The following is a 25,313-nucleotide window of genomic DNA, read 5'->3' on the forward strand; positions in this document are numbered from 1 at the left end:
GTCTCGTCACGCCCTTCCGTGCAGGCATGGGTGGCTCGGAGTGTCCTCGTGTTGTTTCATACCCACATCTGTTTATGATTAAGATGTACAGGCCGGATGAGAGCATACAGTTAGCTGCCACAGTTACTGAGCTGGGGTTTATAATTATGAGATAAGAACATAGCCTTCATCATGAATTGAAGGGTTGTTTGATCAGAATACTCCAGAAACATTTGAATTATGTGTCAGAGTGTGTTTCTGTGAGCTGACTCCTGAAACCAGTGTTCTTTCATACTTACACGCAACTGTTCATTTCACAGTTTCCCTGCCATGGTCACGTCAGAAGAGAGGAGGACACAGAATTAAAAATCTGGGAAATAGATAACTGGTAGAAGATGGTGGCTGTGCATGATACTCAAAATGACCAAGCAAGACCCTTTGTACTTCTGTTGCCCCTTTGACTTCTTCCCGTACCGTGGCAAGCAGCACCTAGAGATTTATCTATGTTAAGAGCGTTCAGGATCCGAGTAGCAGTTCCTTTCTGTCCTGTCTCCCAGTGGCTCATGGTGTGCTGGCTCAGCCGGTGCAGCAGGGATTCGTGTGAACCCCAAGGGCAGCAGCAAGCAGGACGAGCTGGCGAGACCTGTGTGACACAGTCCTGAAGTCACAGCTGTGGGGACAGGCATTTGAAATGATTATTTGTCCTGGTTTCCAAATCAGTCGATGCTGTCCTCCAGGTTCCCTTTACAATAGCAACTTCTTTTGCGTCGTGTTCAGAACGTAAGATTGTTTTCCCACCTGGCTTATAGAGGACTTACTGATGTATGTATTTGCACTGCTCAAATATATGCCAAGAATTTTAAAAATCTCAATTCTGTTTTTAAGAAAAAGTTAATAGGTTTCAGTAATTTTAGCCTCAGAAGCTGGATGAATCAAGGAGCATTTGAATTTTCGGATATGGCATATTTTTTCATGATGAAGGAAGCAACTGTTGATGTTTGCGAGTGTCCTTTTAAATCACAGATCCGAAATTAGAAGTACTTGTCAGCTGTATGGGGCCGTTCAAGGTTCTTCAGGTTCTAGGAAGGATGATTTTTTTTTTTTTTTTAGGATTTATTTATTTATTTGAAATCGGAGTTACAGAGAGAGAGCGAGAGAGCAAGAGGTAGAGAGAGAGAGAGAGAGAGAGAGAGAGAGAGGTCTTTCATGTACTGGTTCACTCTCCAAATGGCCACAATGGCCAGGGCAGGCCAGGCCAAAGCCAGGAGCCCAGAGCTTCTTTCAGGACTCCCAGGTGGGTGCAGGGGCCCAGGCGAGCTTCATTCGTGCCACCACATTGCTGGCCCCAGAGTGATTTTCCCAGCTTGGAAGGGGTCTCCATTCTTCCTTCCCACACTTCCCCCTCAAGTTGGGTTTATTTTTGAACCAAAAGGAAATCCTTTATAATCTTCCATTTTCCACTTGGCTTTTAGGGTTTGTTCATTAACGTGACAGTTCATTCATGCATGTAACACCTGTTTAGAATCCTTGGTACTGTTCAGTAGCTGGGTACTGTGCTAGATGCAAAGAACCATTGTGCCTGACTGACCAGAGAGGAGAGGGGCTCATCCCTTGTCCATGTCTCTTATGACAAAGAGACTTTGAAATTCAGCATGAGTGAAAGCATGGGGACAGTGAGCCCATCTGAACCAGTCTGGGGAGTGTAGGGGCTGTGGTCGCCAGGCGGTGGCGTGGAGCTGTGCCCTGGAAGCTGCCCAGGTGACAACAGAGCAGGGGTGAGGCAGGTGGATGGAGAGGATGGCAGGCTGTGCTAGCAGCTGTGCTGAGGCTTCGGGAGGGCAAGACGCTGAGTGCCTGAGGCGTGCTTGTGCAGCCGGAGCGGAGAGGAGGGAGAGGGGGAGCCGAGCTGGCGCAGCAGGCACGTCGAGGTCCTCCAGAGGTCGTTCCGAGCAGGCCGGGTCGGGAATGTGCACCGCAGAGGAGCTGCCTCACGTCCCCGTCACCTTCCTCAAGGCCTTGGCACCTAAGGCTCTTGATTGCGTTCTGGGGATGGCACAGGTCTCTCTGACGAGAAAAAGGGCCGAGTATTAAAGTGACGGTGTAGGTGTCATTTAAACCTGTGTTCCTCGGCTTCTTCGCACGTGCAATTTTAAACTTGCTCACTTTTATCTACCTGAGAGGCAGAGAGGGAGAGAGGAAGAACCAGAGACAGAACAAGAAAAAGAGAGTTTTCCACTTTCTGGTTCACGCTCCAAGCCTGCGACAGCCCGAGCTGGTCCAGGCTGAAGCCAGGAATTGGGAAGGCAGCCGGCGTTTCCCACGTGGCTGGCAGGGGCCTGAGTGCTTGAGCCGTCACCACTGCGTCTCGGGATGTGTATTAGCAGGAAGCTGGACTTGCAAGCAAAGCTGGGACTTGGATCCAGGCTTTGAGAAGGGATATGTGTGTCCCAGGTAGCATCTTAATTGCTGTGCCAACCTAACATACAGTTTTTTTTTTAATTAATTTATTCTTTTTTTTTGACAGGCAGAGTTAGTGAGAGAGAGACAGAGAGAAAGGAACATAGACAGTTTTTAACCAGAACAGTGTTTAGTTCCTATTTTAGTTCTGAGACTGTTGTGACAGGAAAATTCACAGGTATTTTGTCTTTGGTTTAGATTATGGCTTCCCATGAAGCCTTATTAGTTCAGGCTGATCCGGGCCGGTGTCGTGGCTCACTTGGTTAATCCTCCGCCTGCGGCACTGGCATCCCATATGTGCGCCGGATTCTGTCCCGGTTGCTCCTCTTCCAGTCCAGCTCTCTGCTGTGGCCCCAGGAAGGCAGTGGAGGATGGCCCAAGTGCTTGGGCCCTGCACCCACATGGGAGACCAGGAGAAGCACCTGGCTCCTGGCTTTGGATCGGTACAGCGCCGGCCGTAGCAGCCATTTGGGGAGTGAACCAACGGAAGGAAGACCTTTCTCTCTGTCTCTCTCTCATTGTCTATAACTCTACCTTGCTGATGGATGCAAGTAAGACTTGCCTGAATTGCAGTATGTGTAAAGTAGAAGTAAAGCAGCATTATTGTGTGGTGAGACCATAGACTTACTGCAATGATAATGAGCCTGTGTTGTCTACTAGTGGGTACACAGAAATCTTGAATTAGTGGAGCAGAGCCTGAAGCCAAGAATATTAGCAATATTATAGCTTATTCATTCACTTTTAATAAACATTTGTTAAACTCCCCTGCTAACTATATATTTCCAAATGACTTGATATATTTTATATTATTTAGTTAAAATAGACCTCATAATTTTTTATGTTTTTGTTCGCTAAGCCTTTTGAAACTTGAATATGGGGGAAGATGTGGTGGCTGAGCAAGCTCAGGTGCCACTTGGGTGCCTTCATCCCATATCAGAATGCATGGGATCAGGTGTGCTTCCGCCTTCTGGTCCAGCAGGGAATGATGGGCCAGGGCCTTGGGTCCCTGCTGCCCATGTGGGTACTCCCTGGAGCTCCTGTCTCCTGGCTTCAGCCTGGCCCAGCCTTGGTTGCTGCGTGCGTTTGGAGAGTGGACCAGTGGATGGGGGCTCTCTCTCTGTCTCTCTGTTGGTTTGCCTCTGCTCATGTTCCATTCGCCCAAGCAAGACAAAAGCCTTACCTAGCAAGGGGGCGGCTGCAGGTCCTCTGGTCGGGCATGGGAACTCCTCCATGGAGAAGGGAGCCAGGAGCTGGCAGCAATCACCAGCCACCACACTGCCCTAACGTCCCAGCAGTACACATGGGCGATGTCTCAGCGTTTGTGTTTTAGACCTCGTCTGACGACTTTCTGTTGTTGTCAACAAGATTTCTGTCTCCAGAGTCTTTACCTTCCCTCCCTTCATTCCCCGCGCCTCCCCATGGGGACATGACTACTTTCAGTTCAGTGTCGCGTCACTGTGACTGTGTATTCCGTGACACGCCACTTGGGAAACCATGCTTCTTGCGTGTGTTTAACTGTGTCCTTTGTGCTAGAATTAAAAATCGTCCTTCCCCAGTTGCCATTTTTAAACATGTGTGTTCTTAAATCCTTTGATCTTTCTCCTCTGACTTGTAGTGCAGTCTCTCAGAATGTCCTTTTGCCCTGGGCTTCCCTCTGTGTCTTGTCCCTTTTGTCCTCTTGCTCCAATCTGGATTGGGTCTCTCTAGTTCTAATGGATGAAGGGGCTTCAAAATGCTCCTAGAAAATGGAATTAAAAGAAGCTTATTGGAATCAGCATTGTGGTGCAGTGGATTAAGCTTCCGCCTGTGATGCCAGCATCACATTTGAGTGCCTGTTCCAGTCCTGGCTGGTCTACTCCACTTCTGATCCAGCTCCCTGTAACGAGCCCGGGAGAGTAGCAGAGGACTGCTGTGTTTGCGCCCCTGCTACCCACATGCGAAACCCGGAAGAAGCTCCTGGCTCTGACCTGGCCCCACCCCAGGTATCATAGCCTTTTGGGGAGTGAGCCAGTGTATGGAAGGTCTGTCCTCTTCCCCTCCATAACTCTGCTTTTCAAATAAAAATATATTTTTAAAAGGTAAGTTTATTTTGGTGCACAATATTTTTGAAACCCACTCACAGATTTTTCATAATACATATTTCTTGTGAAATTTTTGCGGACTCCTCATATACGATGGCCTCAGGTTTCTCTTTACCCCTCTTCTGAGTTACAGCAGCTGTTTGTTAGAGCCTGTATTTTTGTCTTTCTTGCTTCCCCCTTGCTGAGAAGGTGTGTGTCTTCTGTCAGCTTCCTGTGAGAGAATATGGGAAGCATACTTCCTGAATCCGTACTTCTTTCTCTCTCTCTCTTTTTTAAAATGTGTGAAAGCTAATAGCTTGTTTTCTTGTTCCTTGGCTCCAAAATGTTACAGATATTTAGCTGACAAACATCAGCTCAGAATGGATGACAGACCTGAATGTAAAACCTAAAATATTTAAACTTGTAGGGAAAAAACACAAGAGAAAAATCTTTGTGACATTCTTTAACATAAAAGCACAGACCGTAAAAGAAAAAACACACACAAATACGCCAGACTTTATGAAAGTTAGAACTCAGGGTTTTTGAGAACCACCATTAAGAAAACGGAAAAGCAAGACACAGAGGGAAGAAAGCATTTCTACTGCTTGTCTAGGACAGGATTCGTATCCAGTACACGCCAAGAACACTTACAGCTCAACTGTGAGACGTCAGTGAATTTAATTTTTCAAATGAGCAGAAGATTCAAACATACGCATCACAGGAGAAAATATACAAGACTGGTCAGTAGGCACAAGGAAAGATGCTAAGCGTCATTCAGTAGTCTTTGGAGAAGCAAGTTAACCTCTGGTAACTAGCAACCCACACACAGTTAAACAAGCCCAGATGGCCAAATGTTAGCAAGCATATTGAGCAACAGCAAGGGTCAGTTTTTTTTTTTTTTTAAGTAAAACACATCTATTATGTAACTTTACTTCCAGATATTTATTCAAGAGAAAAAAACGTATTTCACAAAAAAATCCAGTACACAGATGTTCTTAAATCTTTATTTAAGCCTCAAACTGGAAAGACTTAAATGCCCACCAGTGTATTCCCTATAAAAATACGGTATAGCCATACAAAATGAGATATTTCTGAGCAGTTAAATGGCAGGATTGTTGATGTAGGCAACAACCTGCAGAGTTTCAAAGTCATTATGTTGAGATGAAAGAAGCCAAACACAAAACAGTCCCTATATGGTTCTGTTTATATGCAGTTCTAGAAAATGTAAGCTAATCTAAAATGACACAAGTCTGAAGTTGCCTGGGCCTGAATGTGGAGGGAACATCTCTCCACTGCCCAAATGCATAAGAAGATTTTGTGAGCCATAGAAATACTTTGTATCTTTATTGTGGTGTCATGACATGGTATTCGGCATAAGCCAAGATTCATAGAATTGTATGATTTGTACTGAGACAGTTTTCTGTGCATAAATTATGCTTAAGTGAAGTTGATAAAAAATAGATGAATAATTTCAGGCATGCATGAATTTATTAATGGTAATTGGTAAACATTGCTACCAATTTGTCATCTTCAGAAATTCTCTTTAGACAATAGAGATCATACTAAAAAGGGAATGGTGCATTTAACTTGTAATTGGTTCCATGTTATTAATTCTATAGCATGTTACTATGATACAGATTTAGTAACTCTAAAGGTATAATATTTTGCATATACATCATTAAATATAATCTATATCATTGTCTAATTTTAAAAATGCTAAGAGTTTATATAACAGTGATAGAACAGGCCTTAGATAGGAACTGTGAAATTAGATCTGTATTCCCTTATACTAGAGATATAACTTATGAAAAACTTAAAATGTGCAGCGAGGAAACCTAAAATCTTTTTTTTTTTTTTTTAAGATTTATTTACTTGAAAGTCACAGTTACACAGAGAGAGGAGAGGCAGAGAGAGAGGTCTTTCATCTGATGGTTCACTCCCTAATTGGCTGCAATGGCCGGAGCTGTGCCGATCCAAAGCCAGGAGCCAGGAGCTTCTTCTGGTCTCCCACGCTGGTGCAGGGGCCCAAAGACTTGGGCCATCTTCCACTGCTATCCCAGGCCATAGAAAGAGCTGGATCAGAAGAGGAGCAGCCGGGACTTGAACTGGTGCCCATATGGGATGCTGGTGCTTCAGGCCAGGGCATTAACCCACCGCGCCACAGTGCCAGCCCCAAAACCTAAAATCTTCGTGGAACTTTTGTGAAAGAGGTTTAAACACGGACAGGTACTTAATGTTAAGGAATTATCACTATTTTTCTAGATGTAACTGTCCTGTTATTTTCAAAATTTTTACTTTTTAGATATACATATTGAAATGATGCAGTTTCTGATATTCTCTTCAAATTAATATCATGGGGGGAAGTAGGTGAGCTTATAAGTGAAATAAGACTATGACTTGATAATTACCAAACTGGATGATGGGTGTAGGCTCACGTGGGTTAGTTATAGTTAGTGTATTTTACTGTTTTTATTTGTGTATGCTTGAAATAGTCCATGGTAAAAAAGAGTATAAATCTCCTAAGCTAGCAGTGTCACTTCTAGAATCATTCCCAAGGAACTCTCATAGTAATGAGCCATCTACAGTCATAGTCAATGAAGTATTATAATAATACCATAAAGTTGGAAACAAATAGTTAAGGATAAGAATTTGGATAAATACATGTTGATAGATTTTTAGAATGTAACACCACATGGCATTAAAATTGGGTCTGAAAAATATATAATAACATGGGAAAATATTTGTGATCATTTTTGTCGCTCCCCCTCTTCATGGAGGAGCAACACAGGACCCTGCGCTGTTCTTTCGTCTGCTCGGCCCTCCCCGGGTTTGCTGCTGGTTCTTCCCGGGTTGGCTACTATCCCTTCCACCTCCGTGGAAGGGCAGTTCCCCCTGGCCGCATTCCCCACTTCCGCAGGGGAGCGGCACACCGCCGGCCGGTTCTCTCGGGGGCTGCACGGGTTCCCTTAGATGTTCCCCATAGATGTTCCTGGTGCATGCCGTCTCTCTCCTCCTTTATAGTCCTCCTCCGCCAATCCTAACTCGGCTGCCCACACGCCGAGTACGCTGCTCTCCAATCAGGAGCAAGTCCTACAGTTAATTGGTTGAACTGGAGGCAGCTGTGCGGAAGCTGTTTACTTCTCTCCCAGCGCCATATTGTGGGAGAGCAGATGCATAGAATAAGTCTTAATTCCAGTAACTCAGTCTAGTCCGGTTTGCTCCCCACAGATCCCCCTTTCTTTTTATTTTTGGCGTTGATACGCGCCTGTCTTCGGTGTCCCGCGGCACACACTCTGCTCTACTTGCTAGAGTTGCCACAGGCTCTTACAAGTCCTATCAATCAGGCAAACCGAATCCGGGTCCTCTCTTCGCCATGTTGTGAGGAGGTTTTTAGGCGCTGATGCGTGCCTGTGTTCGGTGCCCTGCAGCGCATGCTCTGCTCTGCTAGAACTGCCTGCAGGTGCTTACAAAACCTATCAGGCAAACCGAATCCAAGCCTTCTCAGCGCCATATTGTGGGGAGGCTTATTAGTGTTGGTTCGTGCCTATCTTCGGTGACCTGCAGCTCATACTCTGGTCGAGCTGCTTGCTGGTGCTTACCGCCTTAAATAGGCAGACCGAATCCAAGCCTCCTAATTGTATTGTGGGGAAGCCTTACTGATGTTAATTCGTGCCTGTCTTCGGTGACCTGCGGCGCATAAGCTGCTAGCCGCCGCAGGTGCTCATCGTGCTCATCGCCTCACTTAATCAGGCAGACCGAATCCAAGCTCTCACAGTGCAGTGTTGTAGGGAGGCCTTTCTATTTCTCTATTTCTCTATCTCCGGGCATTCCTATTTCTCCCATTTTACTTCTATCTGCCAACATTCCCATTTCTCTCACTCCACTTCCAAACTTCTGTTTCTCTTATCCCTGCGGCTTTCCGGCACCTCGCCCCGCCGGCGGGTTCCCGGCTCTGCGCTGCGCGCGCTCCGCGGTCTCCACGCTTAACCCTTTCGCGTCTGAACCACAGCCTCGCGCCAGCGCCCCGTGCTCTCTCTGCACGCGGCGGCTTCCGCGAATGTTTCCGCCACCACCGGCATTCAGTCCAAGTTCCCCGAACTAACCTGGCGAATCCTGGCGGCCCACGTCTCTGCCTCTGGTTCCAGATCTTCGCCTCTTGCTCCCCAGGGTGACTTGAAGAATTCCAAGATGGCTTGGCCTGCACTCGCGGCTTCATCCTCCCTAACATTTTTCTCTACCCGGTGTGTTTCCCTAAGTTTTCTTCCAACAATATTCCTCCCTCATTTCTCCTGGCCTCTGCCCACAGTCCGTATCCAAGTCTAAGTTTCTTATAGGTTTCACTTTCACTTTCAACCTGCAGTCCGTATCTGAGTCTAAGTTTCTTCTTGCTTTCACTTTAAATCCTAACTTCTTTCCCACAGTCCATATCCAAGTCCAAGCCCCCTCCAGGTTTCACTTTCGCTTTCAATCTCCTAGCTTCCCCGCCATAGTCCGCATCCGAGTCTATGCCTAGGCTTTCAATAGCTTCTTCCGGCACCTTTCTTGTCCGGCTTTCCCCTAGGCTCTTCGCTAGTCTCTCTCTCCGGTATTTTCCCAATTCTTCCCGTTTCTTCCCTCCTAAGTTTGCTATCCGTCCTGGGTTTCCTATCTGAGCTAGGTTTCCTATCCGTTCCAGGTTTCCTAATCCGAGTCACGGCACCATTATGTCGCTCCCCTGTCGCTCCCCGTCTTCATGGGGGAACGACACTAAACCCTGCCTAGGCTTCATATCCGAGTCACGGCACCATTATGTCGCTCCCCCTCTTCATGGAGGAACGACACTAAACCCTGCCTAGGCTTCATATCCGAGTCACGGCACCACTTGCTGCTCCTCCGCACGCGGAGGAGCCGCACCGGACCGGGCGCTTGTTGTTCCCTTTTTTTACAAGTCCTTTCTATAGTAAAGTAAGAATAAGTAAACAGCAAACTCCCAAAGCAAGAATGAGTAGAGAGAAATGAGAAAGAACGAAGTAACGAACTTCCCCGCGAACTCTCCAACGCACTCTCCAACCAACCCACACCACCATGCCGTCTCTCTCCTCCTATATAGTCCTCTCCACCAATCCCAACTCGGCTGCCCACACGCCGAGTACGCCGCTCTCCTCCAATCAGGAGCAGCTCCTGCAGCTTGTCAAGTTGGTGAGAGGCAGCTGGGTAGAAGCTGTTTACTTCTCTCCCAGCGCCATATTGTGGGAGAGCAGATGCATAGAATAAATCTTAATTCCAGTAACAGTATAGTCCGAATTGCTCCCCACACTCCCCGTCTTCATGGGGGAACGACACTAAACCCTGCCTAGGCTTCATATCCGAGTCACGGCACCATTATGTCGCTCCCCCTCTTCATGGAGGAACGACACTAAACCCTGCCTAGGCTTCATATCCGAGTCACGGCACCATTATGTCGCTCCCCCTCTTCGTGGAGGAACGACACAGGACCCTGCGCTGTTCTTTCGTCTGCTCGGCCCTCCCCGGGTTTGCTGCTGGTTCTTCCCGGGTTGGCTACTATCCCTTCCACCTCCGTGGAAGGGCAGTTCCCCCTGGCCGCATTCCCCACTTCCGCAGGGGAGCGGCACACCGCCGGCCGGTTCTCTCGGGGGCTGCACGGGTTCCCTTAGATGTTCCCCATAGATGTTCCTGGTGCATGCCGTCTCTCTCCTCCTTTATAGTCCTCCTCCGCCAATCCTAACTCGGCTGCCCACACGCCGAGTACGCTGCTCTCCAATCAGGAGCAAGTCCTACAGTTAATTGGTTGAACTGGAGGCAGCTGTGCGGAAGCTGTTTACTTCTCTCCCAGCGCCATATTGTGGGAGAGCAGATGCATAGAATAAGTCTTAATTCCAGTAACTCAGTCTAGTCCGGTTTGCTTCCCACAATTTTTAGTAAAAAAAAAATACAGGCTCCAAAACAATATATTTACAAAAGTCTTTTTAAATTTTATTACAATAAATATGGATGTATATATATGTGTCTTAATAGAGACTGAAAGAATATATATCATAATTTACATATCCTTATACTTTCACAAATATCTTTTAGGCAGTTGAGTCTTTTACATAATAAAGGGTATATATTTTGTCTTCAATATGTTAATAATATAATGTAGCGTAAAATTATTTCACTGCAAGCTATTTTGCATGTTTTATTATTTAGTTATTATTTATTATTGGTTAAAAATCAGGATCTACTACCCTGTGTATGTTATTCAATGAGTAAGGATCAGGGATGATTTAAAATTTTTATTCTATAAAATTTTTTCATATTTTCTTTGAAGAACACTTATTGTTTTTTAAATCACAAATTCGCTATCTAAGAAGTGAACAGTTCTGGGGTGGGCATTTGGGGCAGCAGTTACCCCTTGGGATTCGCACAGCCCCTGTGGGAGTGCCTGGGTTTGAGTTCCGGCTCCACTTCCAGTTCCAGCTTCCCGCTAATGCTCTCTGTGGGAAGCAGCAGGGTATGACTCAAGTACTGGGGTCCCTGCCACCTGTGTAGGGGACCTGGACTGAGTTCTGGGCTCCTGGCTTCAGCTTGGTCCCTCTGCCCACGGCTGTTGTGGGTATTTGAGGAGTGAGCCAGCAGGTGGGAGAGCTCTCTGTCTGTCACTCTAAATCTCTGTCTCTGCCTTTCAAATATAAATAAATAAATTAAGTAAGTAAATAAATATTCTAAAAACAAGCAGTTTTGACCAGCTAAGTTTCTGTTCCTCTATTCTGAAATATAATAACCCTAGATATACTTCATAAAATTTCACGTAAAAGGGACTGGCATTGTGGCACAGCAGGTTAAACCCCCTCTTGCTAGCGCAGCGTCCTGTAGCGGTGTCAGTTCAAGTCCCTGCTGCTCTGCTGGCAACCCAGCTTCCTGCTGATGTGTCTGGGAATACAGCGTATGATGTCCTAAGTACTTGGGTCCCTGCCACCCACGCAGGAGACCCCGATGGGGCTCTTGGCTCCTGCCTGGCCCAGCCCTGACGGCTGTGGCCATTCAGGGAGCGAATCAGATGACAGAGGAGCTCTCTCTCTCCCTTATTCTCTGATGCTCTGCCTTTCAAATAATTGAACATATAAGTCTTTGAAAAGTCACGTAAACGTCTGAATTGTAGATATTCATTCAGCACCTTTTAATTTTTGTGTACTTTTTCCAATTTCAGTTCTCAAACATCTTCAGATAAGGAAGTGGTTATAAAGAATGGTAAGACTCCCAGCTGCCCTTGTGATTCCGGTGGGGGTGGGGGGAATTGAAGAAAGGCTTTGTCTGCCACAGACGTCCCTGACGAATGCAGTGGTACCAGGAGCCCCTTGTGAGAATTTTCTAAACTAGCAGATTCTAAATATGAGCCACAAAAAGGCCCAGTATTGTTCACAGATCAATTGCATTAATAAGCTGATGGCATTTAACCATGGTCCTCATATTATTTGTTTGACAGATCAAGAGAATAATGCAAGTATGACAGCAATCCGGAATTCCACAACACCAGTCGCACAGGTATGGTTGTGTCAGGAAACATGATTCTGGCCGGCGCCATGGCTCACTAGGCTAATCCTCTGCCTTGCGGCACCGGCACACCGGGTTCTAGTCCCCGTCAGGGCACCGGATTCTGTCCCGGTTGCCCCTCTTCCAGGCCAGCTCTCTGCTGTGGCCAGGGAGTGCAGTGGAGGATGGCCCAAGTGCTTGGGCCCTGCACCCCATGGGAGACCAGGAGAGGCACCTGGCTCCTGCCATCGGATTAGCGCGGTGCGCCGGCCACAGCGGCCATTGGAGGGTGAACCAATGGCAAAGGAAGACCTTTCTCTCTGTCTCTCTCTCTCTCACTGTCCACTCTGCCTGTCAAAAAAAAAAAAAAAAAAAAAAAAAAAGGAAACGTGATTGTAACCTGTCTTAAAGATTTCAGTCATGTCAGAACCACTGTAAAATCCAAGTAATAACCATGTTAATTATTAACATATTATTGCCAGAACTTTGAGTGGAAACATGTCTTATAGTAATCTTAACAGTTGAGAAAAAAGTGAACTACCTAATTTTACTTGTTCTTTTGTATTTTTATTATGATACTGTTTTATTTTTGCCATTTTCCAGACGGGATCATTATAGGAACGGTTTCTCTCTCACTGAGTTTGGGTCATTGTTCCCTGTTAGCTAATTCTTCTTTCATTTGCATTTCCGTTGCAGTAATTGGTTCATTCTTTGTAGTGTGCATTTTAGGAGTTTTTAATAAATGTAACCAATTTGCATCCACCGTTCCATGATGTGAATTAGCCATTTCATTTCTAGGAAGCCTTTTGCACCATGGATTCACACTTACCTTGTCAACTTCTTTCACTTGATTAATTAGGCTCTCAATGACACCTTGAGCAGAGAAGGGCATTTAGAGAAACAACCTTGGAATGCCTTTGGCCACCAGAGCCCAGTTAATGTCTCCATCGATGGAATTCCCTGCGTTCTCTTCTGGGCCAGAAGAATCACCGTGAAGTTTAAGAACCAGACCTGGCTGGACCTTGCAGAGGAAGCCTTTGGCCAGAAGGCAATGGTGGACATCGTCAACTCAAACTGCAGTGAAGAAAGTGCCACGTGAGTGGACCTGGGGTGGAGGAAGCCCCGGGGCTGCTGTGGTCTGGTGACCGTGTGAATCTAGATTTCTGTCACTTCAGAACAGAACCGATGGGTTCCTTTGAGCATTTAAAATGAAATGGGATATAGAAAATGGAAGAATAAACTCAGACAATAACTTGGAAAACCAACTTTTTCCACCCTGGCAATTTGTTAGCTAACCCTTTCGCTAATTGTCACAATAATACATGGAAAATGAGAGTTTTGAACATCAGGTCTCTCAGACTCCTTCTGCCGAAAGGAGAAAAAGATCCCAGTCTTGGTCTCGACTCCAGCGTTAGTGTCACACCACGTCTGTTCCTCTAGTGGAGAAGTGACCTGTGTCAGTGGGGTCATCCAGTCCAGTTTCTGGAACCGATGAGCAGGGCCCTAGCCAGGACAGGTGTTTGACGCCAGGGGGCTTTTCTGAAATCGTGACCCTTGGATGGGCAATTTCAGGGATCCTGTAGGACCTTTCAGAGTGGTTAGAATAATGAGTTTTGATTTGAGGAAAGCAGATTAAACAAGCATCCCTTTCGAAGAGCACACAACGTCCAGGGCCTTTCTCTTCTCTTCAGGCGTCCAAGCAAAATATTTTTGCTTCTGTTTGTTTTGGTCCAAGCGGCGGGAAACTGGCCTGTCCTACTCAATTTCTATAAGGCTCTTCAACATTTGCTGGTATAGTCGATGCTTTCGGAGGATTCCGTACATTTGTGTTGGCCTGGTTTTGTTGGGTAGATGCTTTGTATAAGCTGTAGCATATTTGTGTGTGTGTGTGTGTGTGTGTGTGTAGTTCAAATAGTTTGGCTGGAAATGTCTTTGTCTCCCCTAATCTTTACTTCTCACTTAAAAAATCTTGATGGTGACTAAGAAGAGATTATGTTAGTATACACTTAAAAGCCATATTACAAGTGTTAGTGTTTTGCTGTTCAGAATGACTGTCTTTTTTTTTTCCAGAATACTAAGTTGGCAAGATTGCCTACCAATGTTTTTTTTTTGACTTTTATTTAATGAATATAAATTTCCAAAGTACAGCTTATAGATTACAATGGCTTCCTCCCCCATAACTTCCCTCCCACCTGCAACCCTCCCCTTTCCCACTCCCTCTCCCCTTCCATTCACATCAAGATTCATTTTCGATTCTCTTTATATACAGAAGATCAGTTTAGCATACATTAAGTAAAGATTTCAACAGTTTGCTCCCACACAGAAACATAAAGTGAAAAATACTGTTTGAGTACTAGTTATAGCATTAAATCTCAATGTACAGCACACTAAGGACAGAGATCCTACATGAGGAGTAAGTGCACAGTGACTCCTGTTGTTGACTTAACAAATTGACACTCTTGTTTATGGCATCAGTAATCACCCTGGGCTCTTGTCATGAGTTGCCAAGGCTATGGAAGCCCCCTGAGTTCACTGACTCTGATCATATTTAGACAAGGCCATGGTCAAAGTGGAGGTTCTCTCCTCCCTTCAGAGAAAGGTACCTCCTTCTTTGATGACCCGTTCTTGGCTTCCCATGAGAATGGCTGTCTTTTATTTGGAATTTAGAGCGTTCTAAGTGTGAGCACCCAGAGTCCTCCCAGCTTTGTATTCCGTTAGAGCATGACCATCAAAGACCCCAGCTCTGCGGAGAGCCCAGGGCTTCTGCCTGTGGCTCTGAGCAATTCCCTGCAGGGCTCTTGGTGGTCAGTTGCCTGGAGAGAGGCTGACTGTGCTGGCATCATCTTGCCTGTCCCCGGCTGGAGGCCCCTTCAGTATTGGTGGGGAGAATCAGGGCTCCGTGCTTTTTACTGGGCTTGGGGATCGTGGCAGTGTCTGGGAACCTGGAATGCAAAGAATGAAAACGTGACTTCTGGGCCAGGTTTTTCCAGTGAGTTTTGTGAATTTACAAAAAGGACCTGCAGAGTTGTCATGTGTGGGATGGAGATGATGGCCTTGGTGTTGACCACGGACCAGACACTGTGCCAAGTTTCCCGAGGCCTCGTGTCTGTTATTCCTCATGGGAGTGCCCTCAGTCACAGGTGCTCTTATTATCACTGTCCCAAATGTCTCAGAAAATCACAGCTCAAAGAGCTTAGAAGATTTGCTACAGGGGCCGGCGCCATGGCGCACTAGGTTAATCCTCCAGGTGTGGCGCCATCATCCCATATGGGCGCCGGTTCTTGTCCCAGCTGCTCCTCTTCCAGTCCAGCTCTCTGCTGTGGCCTGGGAAAGCAGTAGAAGATGGCCCAAGTCCTTGGGCCCCGCACCCACGTGGGAGACCCGGAAGAAGCTCCTGGCTTCAGACTGCTGCAGCTCCGGCCGTTGTGGCCATCTGGGGAGTGAACCACTGGACAGAAGACCTTTCTGTCTCTCCCTCTCACTGTCTGTGACTCTAACTCTCAAATAAATAAATAAAATATTAAAAAAAAAGAAAGAAAACTTGCTACAGTCACACAGCTTGTGTGTTAGTAGAGCTCACATCAAACATCTTTAAAAATGGCATTTTGGGGCCAGTGCTGTGGCATAGTGGGTTAAGCCACCACCATGAGCACCGGCATCCCATATGGGTGCTGGTCCATGTCCTGACTGCTCTGCTTCTGATCCAGCTCCTTGCTAGTGCACCTGGGAAAGCGGGAGAATGGCCCAGGAATTTGTGGCACTGTGCCCATGTGAGAGACCCAGATGAAGCTCCTGGCTCCTGGGTTTGGTCTGGCCCAGTTCTGGCCACTTTAGCCATTTGGGGAGTGAACCAGTGGATGGAAGGCCTCTCTCTCTCTCTGTTTCTCTCTCTAATTCTTCCTGTCAAATAAGAAAATTAATAAATCTAAAAAAAATGGCATTTTTGGAGCGAGCGTCTGGCGCAGTGATTAAGCTGCTGCTTGGGACGCCCACATCCCACGTCAGAGGGCCTGGTTAAGTTCCTGCTCCTCCACTTCCTGTGCAGCTTCCTGCTGATGCACCTGTGAGGCGACAGGTAGCAACGCAGGTGCGTGGGTCCCTGCCCCCTGTGGTGGGGCACCTGCCCGAGTTCCTGAGTCCTGATTTGGCCCAGCCCCTTGGCTGCTGTGGCCATCTGGGGGGTGAACGAGCAGATGGAAGATCTCTCTCTTTCAAATGACGTGAAAATAAGTAAATAAAGTGAACACATCATTTTGCCTCCTCACCTGTGGCCCTGTCTCAGAGGAGTGTGAAATCCAGATGAAGCGATGTGTGTTCCTGGGCTTTGTGATCTTGTCCCGTGCTACTCAGAGAACTAGGCTTCTCTTCCTTCCTTACATACAAGGGCGCTTGAGAAAATCTCTGATCAGATGGAATTAGAAGTTTATTTTAAAATACATTATGAAATCCACGCATAATCTTTTCCTGATACGTGTTTGCCATGAGCTTCTGGGAAACGCCTGGTACTAAGGATGGCCACTAGTAGAGTGATTCCGCGTCTTGGTTGCCTCTGGAGTTGCCCTGAGAAACCCTGATTGCACAGCACACAGGCTCATGGTTTGTCCACTTGGGACTGCCTCTGTGTGCACAGCACTTCCGGGCTCCTGCTCGGCTGAGAGTGCAGGCGTCCTGGGAAGCCCTGTGCCTTAGGAGGCGAGGCCTCCAGGGGCCCGCTGCTGAGGCTTAGTGTGGCCAGTGCCCGTGGATTAGCCGCAGGCCTTTGCTGTGCTGGAGAGGAAATCCTAGGTTCTCCAGAACCAGAACAGGAGCTGCTCACAGAACCGGCCCAAGCAAAGACATCACCATGTAAGGTCAAAAGCTTGGAGTAAAAAATAAACAAACTTGTTGTAGCTCTCAGAAATGAAACGTTCGGGGGTGGGGGGGAGGCAAATTGTGGGCACGCAGATTTGCCGCGGAAGTCCTTTTACATAGAGAAAATCCTGAACATCGTGCATGATCCCGGCTACCATGTGTGTTTTGAATGTAGGCAGCGACAGTCTGGAGAATTCGGAGTCTGTTGGATGCATGAGAGCAGGGAGCCTGGGGTGATGTGTTCTTGCTGAGCCCATCGTGTTCTCCGCTGCGTTTCTCTTCCGTTCCCCGTCGACCAGACACCGCCTGGCTGCACACCGACTGCTTTGTTGAAATCCGGCCTCGTGTTCTTTGCTGGGAAACAGGGCGTGTTAATAGCTCCCCTGAAACCAAGACCCCTGGAGCAAAGCCCTGTGAGGACGGGCAGCCCTGACAGGGCACAGAGGCAGAGGGGAGGTGGGCCCGACACGGGTTTGCCTGGAGGCTGAGCTTGTGAGCCACAGAGCCAGTTTCTGGACATCACGCTCTCCTGATTCCGTGGAAGAACTGGGGGCGTTTCTGTTAGAATAAGCGGCTGTCACGTTTATAAAATGCTGCTCAAAAAATGCATTTTCTTTAAAGTATTTTCGGTCCTTTGGAGCAGGCTGCGAACATGTTGTTGGAGAAAGGCCTTCTTGAAGACTTCTTTACTGAGTACAAAGCTTATGAAGTGTTTGCTATGGGTGCTTTTGTGGAGTGTACGTTTATGATGCTAGGGAATAAAAATACTTCTCTTAGCAACCTGTTTATATGGCTTGTTTTCTAAATGCTTACCCCGCCTGCCCCATAAATAGTTTTAAGATATCAGAGCACGTGGCTTTGATACCTGGCTACGGCTCCCAACGTTAGCTTCCTGCCATGGCAGAACCTGGGGGGCAGCGGTGGTGTTTCAGGTGACGGGGCTCCTTCCACCTGGGTGTGGGTGACCTGGATGAGTTCATGGCTCCAAGCTCCAGCTGTAGTCCAGCCCCAGCCATTACAGGCACAACAAGCTACAGTAACAAACTAGAGGGTTGAAGTTCTATCCGTCTGTCTCTCTAATAAAGAAAAAAAATAGTGTGTAGCTAAACTTTAACCCAATCATTGCTATTTTTATTTCTTTTTAAGCGGGATCAAATTAATTACATTGTGTAGGTGTCATGCTTTTCACATTTGTAATCAGACATTTTGTAACTATTTACTTTTGCTTTTTTGTTTTCTAATATAAACTGAGTCGTTACAACTTTTAGATGTCTGAGGGGTCTTCAAAAAGTTCCTGACGCAGTAGCAACTTCCTTTATATCTTTAGATTTCTCACATTTCCCTATATAATTACCTATTATAATTATATTTAGCTTCTTATCGCTTCTGCATTTGGAGCCTTTTTGAAAGATGAGTGAAGAACAGTGAATTGCGCATCTTTAACATGTCCAGTGAGCTCAGTGTTGACATATCTGTACCCCTGAGGAACCCTCACCACCATCAACACAGCAGACGCCACGCCCAGTCCTCTTGTGCCCCTGGGTTAGCCTTTCCTACAGCCACTTCCAGCTCTCCAGACCAGACCACACTGGTCACTTCATTGGCATTGTCTAGGACGCCGTATAAAGATAACCACAGAGTGTGCACTGTCTTTCAGTCTTCCATCCTCAGTTGTGCATGGACTTGGATAATTTTCTCTGCTGTCGCACGCATCAACAGTGTGTCCCTTTCATTGTTGAGTTGCGTGGGTGTCCTGCAACTTACCATTCCCCTCTGATGGAAATGGGTTTTTTCCTTAGTTTTTGCGTCATTTTCCAGCTGAAGCCACTATGAATAATTATCATGGGCAAGTCTGCGGCAGTGAACATTTTAATTTCTCTTCGGTGCCCTTCCTCCCACGAGTAAATGGTGGGATCGTACGGAATGCGTGTGTTTAACTTTTAGGGAAACGGCCTCACACGCTGGTTTTCAAAGCCATGGGGGTGTTTTCACCTTTCCAGTGGTGTTCCTGAGAGTTCCGGTTGCTTCGCGTCCTCAGCGACACGTCACGTGGTCACTGGGAGACTGGAGAGAAGACGCTTGTACACTTCTGCATGCGCGGTCATTTCTGAATAAAATTATTGGCACCCGCGTTAACAGATAAGCCGTGAAGACACTGACCTCTTCAGAGGGGCGTGTTGACCTGGAGAGGTAGTGGGACTCAGGACCACAGAGCCGTTCCGGGGTCAGGAAGTCCTGACCACAGGTGCTCGACCGGCAGCCATCTGTCTCCTCATGGCCTGCTCTTTGCTCCCATCCCAAGGCTGCCGCAGCTCCTCAGCTTATTATGGGGTGAGGGTGGGGCTTAGGATCTTCCTCCTCTCCCTGAGGGAAATTGACTGACGCCAGGGAACACATACTTCTCTTTCTGTCTCCGGAGGTGAGGCGGGGGTGCTGTCCCCCCCTGTACAAACTCCCTCACCTGCATTGCACATCCCAGTCTGTGCAGGGTGACATCTGGCTCTCATCATGTTAACCAGGGGAAGAACTGGGTTATAAACGTAACTGATACGGTTATTCCCTCGTGTGAGTAGTGACCTAACTCTGCTCCAGGGAATCTTGTGTTTATTTTCAGGAAAATGTGAATAAATACAGGTACTAAGAGTTTAAGAGTCAGTTGTTGGATTTCTGTATGGTGGTTTCTGACTTGATTTCATTATGTGTTTTGAACATTGTGTCCTGAGCTTATTGGCTATCTGTGTATCTCCTGTGTGAACTGGCCAAGTCTCTGGCTCCTTTTGGAGTTGAGCTGACTTTTACTGAGCTGTTAGTATCCTTTGCCTTGTTCTGGATAAAGTCCATATTTTTCCCTGTTCCGTGGTTTACCTGTTTCCTTAACTGCATCTTCCGAAGAACAAACATCTTCGATTTTAGTAAAGTTCAGGTTGTCAGTTTTTCTTCCCTTTTTTTTTTTTTTTTTTTTTTGACAGAGTGGATAGTGAGAGAGAGAGAGACAGAGAGAAAGGTCTTCCTTTGCCGTTGGTTCACCCTCCAATGGCCGCCACGGCTGGCACACTGCAGCCGGCGCTCCACGCTGATCCGAAGGCAGTAGCCAGGTGCTTCTCCTGGTCTCCCATGCGGTGCAGGGCCCAAGGACTTGGGCCTTCCTCCACTGCCTTCCTGGGCCACAGCAGAGAGCTGGCCTGGAAGAGGGGCAACCGGGAAAGAATCCGGCGCCCCGACCGGGACTAGAACCCAGTGTGCTGGCACCGCAAGGCGGAGGATTAGCCTATTGAGCCGTGGCGCCAGCCCAGTTTTTCTTCTTTGACGTCTCATCCTCTTGTATTTCTCAAGAAATCATTGCCTACCTCAAGACTGTAAAACTGTTCTTTTTCATTTCCTCTGTAGATTTTGGAGCTTTAACTATTACATTTGCATCCGTGGTCCATTTTGAAGTAATTTTTGGGAAGAGTGTGGAATCAGAGCCATTTTGACAGACTGCATTGTTTCTCTTTGACTAGGTTGTCTCTGAAGTTTGGCGGCACAGAAAATCTCACAGGTCTTGTTATAAGGTGAGTGTTACAGCTTCATCTCTTCGGAATAGTCTATATGATTTATTCATTTCACACGTGAGTATCGAGAGCTTGCTATGAGCCAAGTGCTGTGATGTAGCGGATGCCAAATCTTCCTAATTACACGGAGAAGTCACGTGTTCTGCAGTGGAATCTGTTAATGTTTTCCTTCGTTCCTGTCAAAACACCTGCAGTTCCTTCCCGACCTCCTTCAGCAGGGACTTGAAGAATGCATGGGCCTGACCACGTGCTCTCTTTACTTCTGAGCGAAGATTAAGAGGATAAAGGAAGCCAGCTCTGGCTGTTGAGGCTGTGGTGTGAACGCAGGGTCTCTAGCTCCTTACAGGGAGTCTCACTGTTACCAGAGTACAGTGTAAACGCCTGTACCGTCAGAATTCCCCAGCAGACAGCCGCACGGGCTGGCCTTTGGCTGTGCTTAGGTGTGGTAGGGGGCACCTGCCCGCAGGGTTTATCCAGGAAGTTCGGGAACTGCTCCTGAGTGGGGGAGAACAAAGAGAAGGTATTAATATTTTTCTCATACAAATACAGTCCTTCAGTTCCCATAAGACGAAGCCGTCCATGGCGATAAGCACTTGTGTTCCTGACTCCCCCTGGAGCCCCAGCAGGCTGTGCCAGGGCAGCCTTTGGGAAGCCGTGCCCTGTGGGACACCTCTGCTTGGCGAAAGTGTTTGTGAGAGTCCGGAACCACCACACACCATGTCTTGCTCTGGGAGGAGGTAGATTTGGTATCCAAGTGTGTGAGAAGGCGTGCTCTGAAGGGGACCGCTGTGCTTTGAGCTGGGATTAGCCCCAGCCAGCTTTCTTCCTCCGACCTGCATCCCGTGGGACACGGAAAACAAGGAGACACAGGCCTCATCTTACAGGGCAGCATTATCAGGAACTGGAATGCCACAGGGTGGCCAAACACACATGCATGTCTGTTTGATAAAAGTGGGGAGTGTTTTCATGCACGACACTTCTTTTTTCCAAATGGAAACTAGCTCTGGTAATACTGATTTTGGTGTTAAGGTCACACAGCAGGTGCTGTCAGTACTCCATTCCTGCCTGCTTGGGCCTTCCATTTGAGAGCAGGCGTCACTTGCCCAGATTTCAGCTGTCAGCCTCTGTTTGCCCGAACCGAACACGTTCTCTGGCTCAGGAAGCAGCCACCTGCCTCCCATCCCTAGTCCAGGAAGTGTGCAAATACCCCAGCTCCCTCTCCCAGTCTCGGAAGGGCAGTGAGGCCTGTTCACGGTGGAAACCTGCTCAGTGATGTGCCCCAGTTGGCAGCTTTTCCATTCCTCTCTTGTGCCTCCTTTCTACTCTGCCTATCTGGATTGGAAGGTGTACCCCACGGTGCCCTTTGTGCGAGGGTACTTCAGGAAGTTTATGGAAAATACATTAGAGGATGAGTTTGTTTTGGTGCAAAAAAATTTTGAAAACCACACACAGAAAGGGGTCTTCAAAAAGTTTATGAAAAATGCTTATTAAGACAAACCTGTGGATGGATTTCAGCATTTCTCTTCACCAAAATAAACTTACCTTTTAATTCTATTTTTTTTTTCTCCAACCATTTGAAATATTCTTGCATTTACATCCTCATCTTGGTGTCTACTTTCAAGTTAAGAAAAGCCATTAAAATCAGCAAATACTGAGCAATAAAAAGTAGCAAATGAGAGAGAGAGAGAGAGAGAGAGAGAGAGAGAGAGAGAGAGAAAGAGAGAGAGCGCACGCAATATGGCCGAATAGGGAGGAAGCTTACTGCCCTAGTCTAGGGTAAGATAGTTGAAAAAAAAAAGGTGGAGAGAGTACAGTCTCAGGGAAGTTAGGGAGAAAGCGGCAGAGGAAATTCAACGCAAATTAGAGAGACTGTGGATCTATGTGGAGGGCGTGGACGTGTACAACACAGGATCCCAGCAGCCGAGAGCCTCAGCCCCAGCTTTGTGGACTGCGATGAGAGCAGACTGCAGCAGTCCAAGCCACTGGCAATAAAGGTGGGGAAGAGCCTGGTTTGAGTCTGGCTTGGAGCCCTCTGGGGGACCGTGTACCTGCCAACCTAGAGGGGAAAAAGGGGGCACATTTCTCTGTCCCTGACCACCCGTTACTGGTGTCCTGTAACTAGCTGAGAGAGGATGGGCTCGATTTTGAACATTTGTAATAGCTGTGCCAGCTCACGTCCGTGTACCTGGCAACTCGCTCAGATGAAATGCCTGAGTCTGGCGGGGAGAACTGACAGGGGGCTGGGTGCTCGTGACTGTGGGAGCCTTGTGTGCTGGGACTGGGAAAACACTGTGGCTGCTGGGAGGGCACAGGGTGTGGCTGGGTCTCTGGGCAGTCACTGTGGGCAGCTGCACACACTCGGGGCTCTGATTCCCTAGTGAGGGTCTCTGCTGCAGGACCCGCGCTCACCCTGAGGACTGCACAGACCCTTTGAGTGGGTCTTGTGGCAGTGCGGATGAGTGTTGTACCTGCTGGGGCTAGCAGCCAGGCTTGGTCTCCTTGGAGGAGAGGAGACGAGCGTGAGACTATGCCAGCAGAGTAGATTAAACCTCCTCTCTGATAAAAGACAAAATACCCAATTTAGATGTCACCTTGGAGACACCCTCACCTTGGAGTACTGAACTCCCTGGCCACGTGCAGCACATGCCTCAGGGTATTCACTGAAGGAGCAGGCCACTAATTCGTAGTCCAAAGATAAAAGCCATCATGATGGGGAGGGGAACCCAACAAGTATTTCTACAAATGCCTCAGAATTCAAGAAACAAGAATAAGGAAGACAATATGACACCTCCAAGGGAACACAACAACACTTCAATACTAGAATGTGAAATTTAAGAGGTTGAAGAAATGCCAGAAACAGGATTCAGAAAATCGATCATAGTGTTACCTAGAGTGATCAGAAGGAAATCCATGAATCAAAGAAATCCATGCCTGACATGAATGAAAATCTTTCTCATGAAATTGAGATGTTAAAGAGAAATCAAAATATTGGAAAATGAAGAATTCAATAGACTGAATAAAAAATGCGGTGGAAAGCCTTAGCCACAGAGTTGGTGAGGCAGAAGACAGAATATCCAGATTAGAAGACAAATATCTGGAAATTTTGCAGTCAGACCAAAAAAAAAAAAAAAAAAAAAAAAAAAAAAAAAAAAAAGAAGAAAGAAAAAATTAGAAATTGAAAAACACTGTTGGAGATGTATGGGATAGTATCAAATGACCCAACATACGTGTTTAGGAGTTCCTGAAGGTGTGGAAAGAGAGAACGGATTAAAAGGCCTTTTTAGTGAAATGATTACAGAAAACTTACCTAATTTGGAGAAAGAAAGGGACATCCAAGTACAGGAAGCACTTAGAACTCCTAATAGACATGACCAGAAAAGATCCTCACCACGACACATTGTAATCAAACTCTCCACAGTAAAACATGAAGAAAAGATTCTAAACTGTGCACAAGAGAAACATCAGATTACTCTCAGAGGATCTCCAGTTAGACTCACAGCTGACTTCTCATCAGAAACCCTACAGGCTAGGAGAGAATGGCGAGATATATTTCCAAGAGGATAAAACTCAACCCAAAATTCTGTACCCCTCAAAGCTCTCAGTTATGAATGAAGGTGAAATAAAGACCTTCCATAACAAACAGAAACTGAAAAAATCTGTCACCACTCATCTGGCCTTACAAAAGATGCTTAAGTATGTGCTGCACACAGAAACATGGTCATCACTACGAAATAAGCTGAGGACAGAAAATCTCCCAGTAAAAATACAAAGGAGATCCAAAGTAAACAATAGGAATACTTATGGAAAAAAGGCAGGGCCAAGTCGTTACTTATCCTTGAATGTAAATGGCCTCAACTCTCCAGTTAAAAGACACAGACTGGCTGAATGGGTTAAAAACCAAAACCCATCTATTTGCTGCCTATCAGAAGCTCATTTCACCAATACGTGGATACATGCAGACTGAAAGTGAAAGGTTGGAAAAGATATTCCATGCTAACAGAAGCCAAAAAAGAGCTGGTTTAGCCATCCTAATATCAGACAAAATAGACTTTAACACAAAAACTGTTAAAAGAGACAAGGGCACTATGCAATGATTAAGGGATCAATTCAACAGGAAGATGTAACTATTATAAATGTATATGCACCTAATTACAGGGCACCTGGCTATTTGAAAGAAATGTTATATGGAAGTCTAAGTCTCCCTTCAGATCCATATAATAGTAGTGGGGGACTTCAATACCCCACTTTCAGGAATGGACAGATCAACCAGACAGAAAATCAGCAAGGAAACAACACTTAATTGACACTATAGACAAAATGGACCTTATAGGAATCTACACAACTTAGTTGCAGAATATACATTCCTCTCACCCGTGCTTGGAAGTTTGTCTAGGCTAGACCACATGTTAGGCCATAATGCAAAGAGACTGAAAATGAACAGTGTGGATCATAGAAGAAATCAAACGAGACATCAAAAAACTGTTGAGGAACAGTTTTTTTTTTTAAGGATTTGTTTTTATTTATTTGAAAGGTAGAGTTGCAGAGAAAGGTAGAGACAGAGATAGAGGTTTTCCATCCACTGGTTCACGCCCCAAGTGACGAGTGGCTGGAGCTGGGCTGGTCTGAAGCCAGAAGCCATGAGCTTCTTCCAGGTCTCCCACGTGGGTGCAGGGGCCAAAGCAGTTGGGCCATGGTCTACTGCTTTCCAGACCACAGCAGAGAGGTAGATCAGAAGTAGAGCAGCTGGGACTTGGACTATATGGAGCACTGGCACTGCAGGTGACAGCTTTACCCTTTATGCCACAGCACCAGCCCAAGTTTGTTTTTCCATATGATTTCTGAGTTCTTTACTTAGTATAGAATTAATATTCTGTGTGTAAAGTTTATTGAGAATAAATCCTAG

At 46.6% G+C, this 25,313-nt stretch overlaps 1 protein-coding gene across 9 annotated transcripts in view; it reads left to right on the plus strand.

Moving 5' to 3' along the window:
- The window catches only part of LOC100339316 (V-type proton ATPase subunit S1-like protein), a 41,642-nt gene that overhangs the window by 9,790 nt on the left and 6,539 nt on the right, over positions 1-25,313 (plus strand). For 8 of the 9 annotated variants that reach the window (XM_070056387.1, XM_070056383.1, XM_051853629.2 and 5 more), the window contains 4 exons: positions 11,686-11,726; positions 11,962-12,020; positions 12,868-13,103; positions 20,360-20,410. In XM_070056387.1, the coding sequence (XP_069912488.1) occupies positions 11,982-12,020; positions 12,868-13,103; positions 20,360-20,410 (326 nt within the window). In that variant the 5' untranslated portion in view covers positions 11,686-11,726; positions 11,962-11,981. Of the gene's footprint in view, positions 1-30; positions 7,252-10,415; positions 11,727-11,961; positions 12,021-12,867; positions 13,104-20,359; positions 20,411-25,313 lie in introns of those variants that run through there. The other variant, XM_070056389.1, reaches the window with a different exon arrangement.

This window comes from Oryctolagus cuniculus, chromosome 14 (genome assembly GCF_964237555.1).
Source record: "Oryctolagus cuniculus chromosome 14, mOryCun1.1, whole genome shotgun sequence".
Lineage (NCBI taxonomy): Eukaryota > Metazoa > Chordata > Mammalia > Lagomorpha > Leporidae > Oryctolagus > Oryctolagus cuniculus.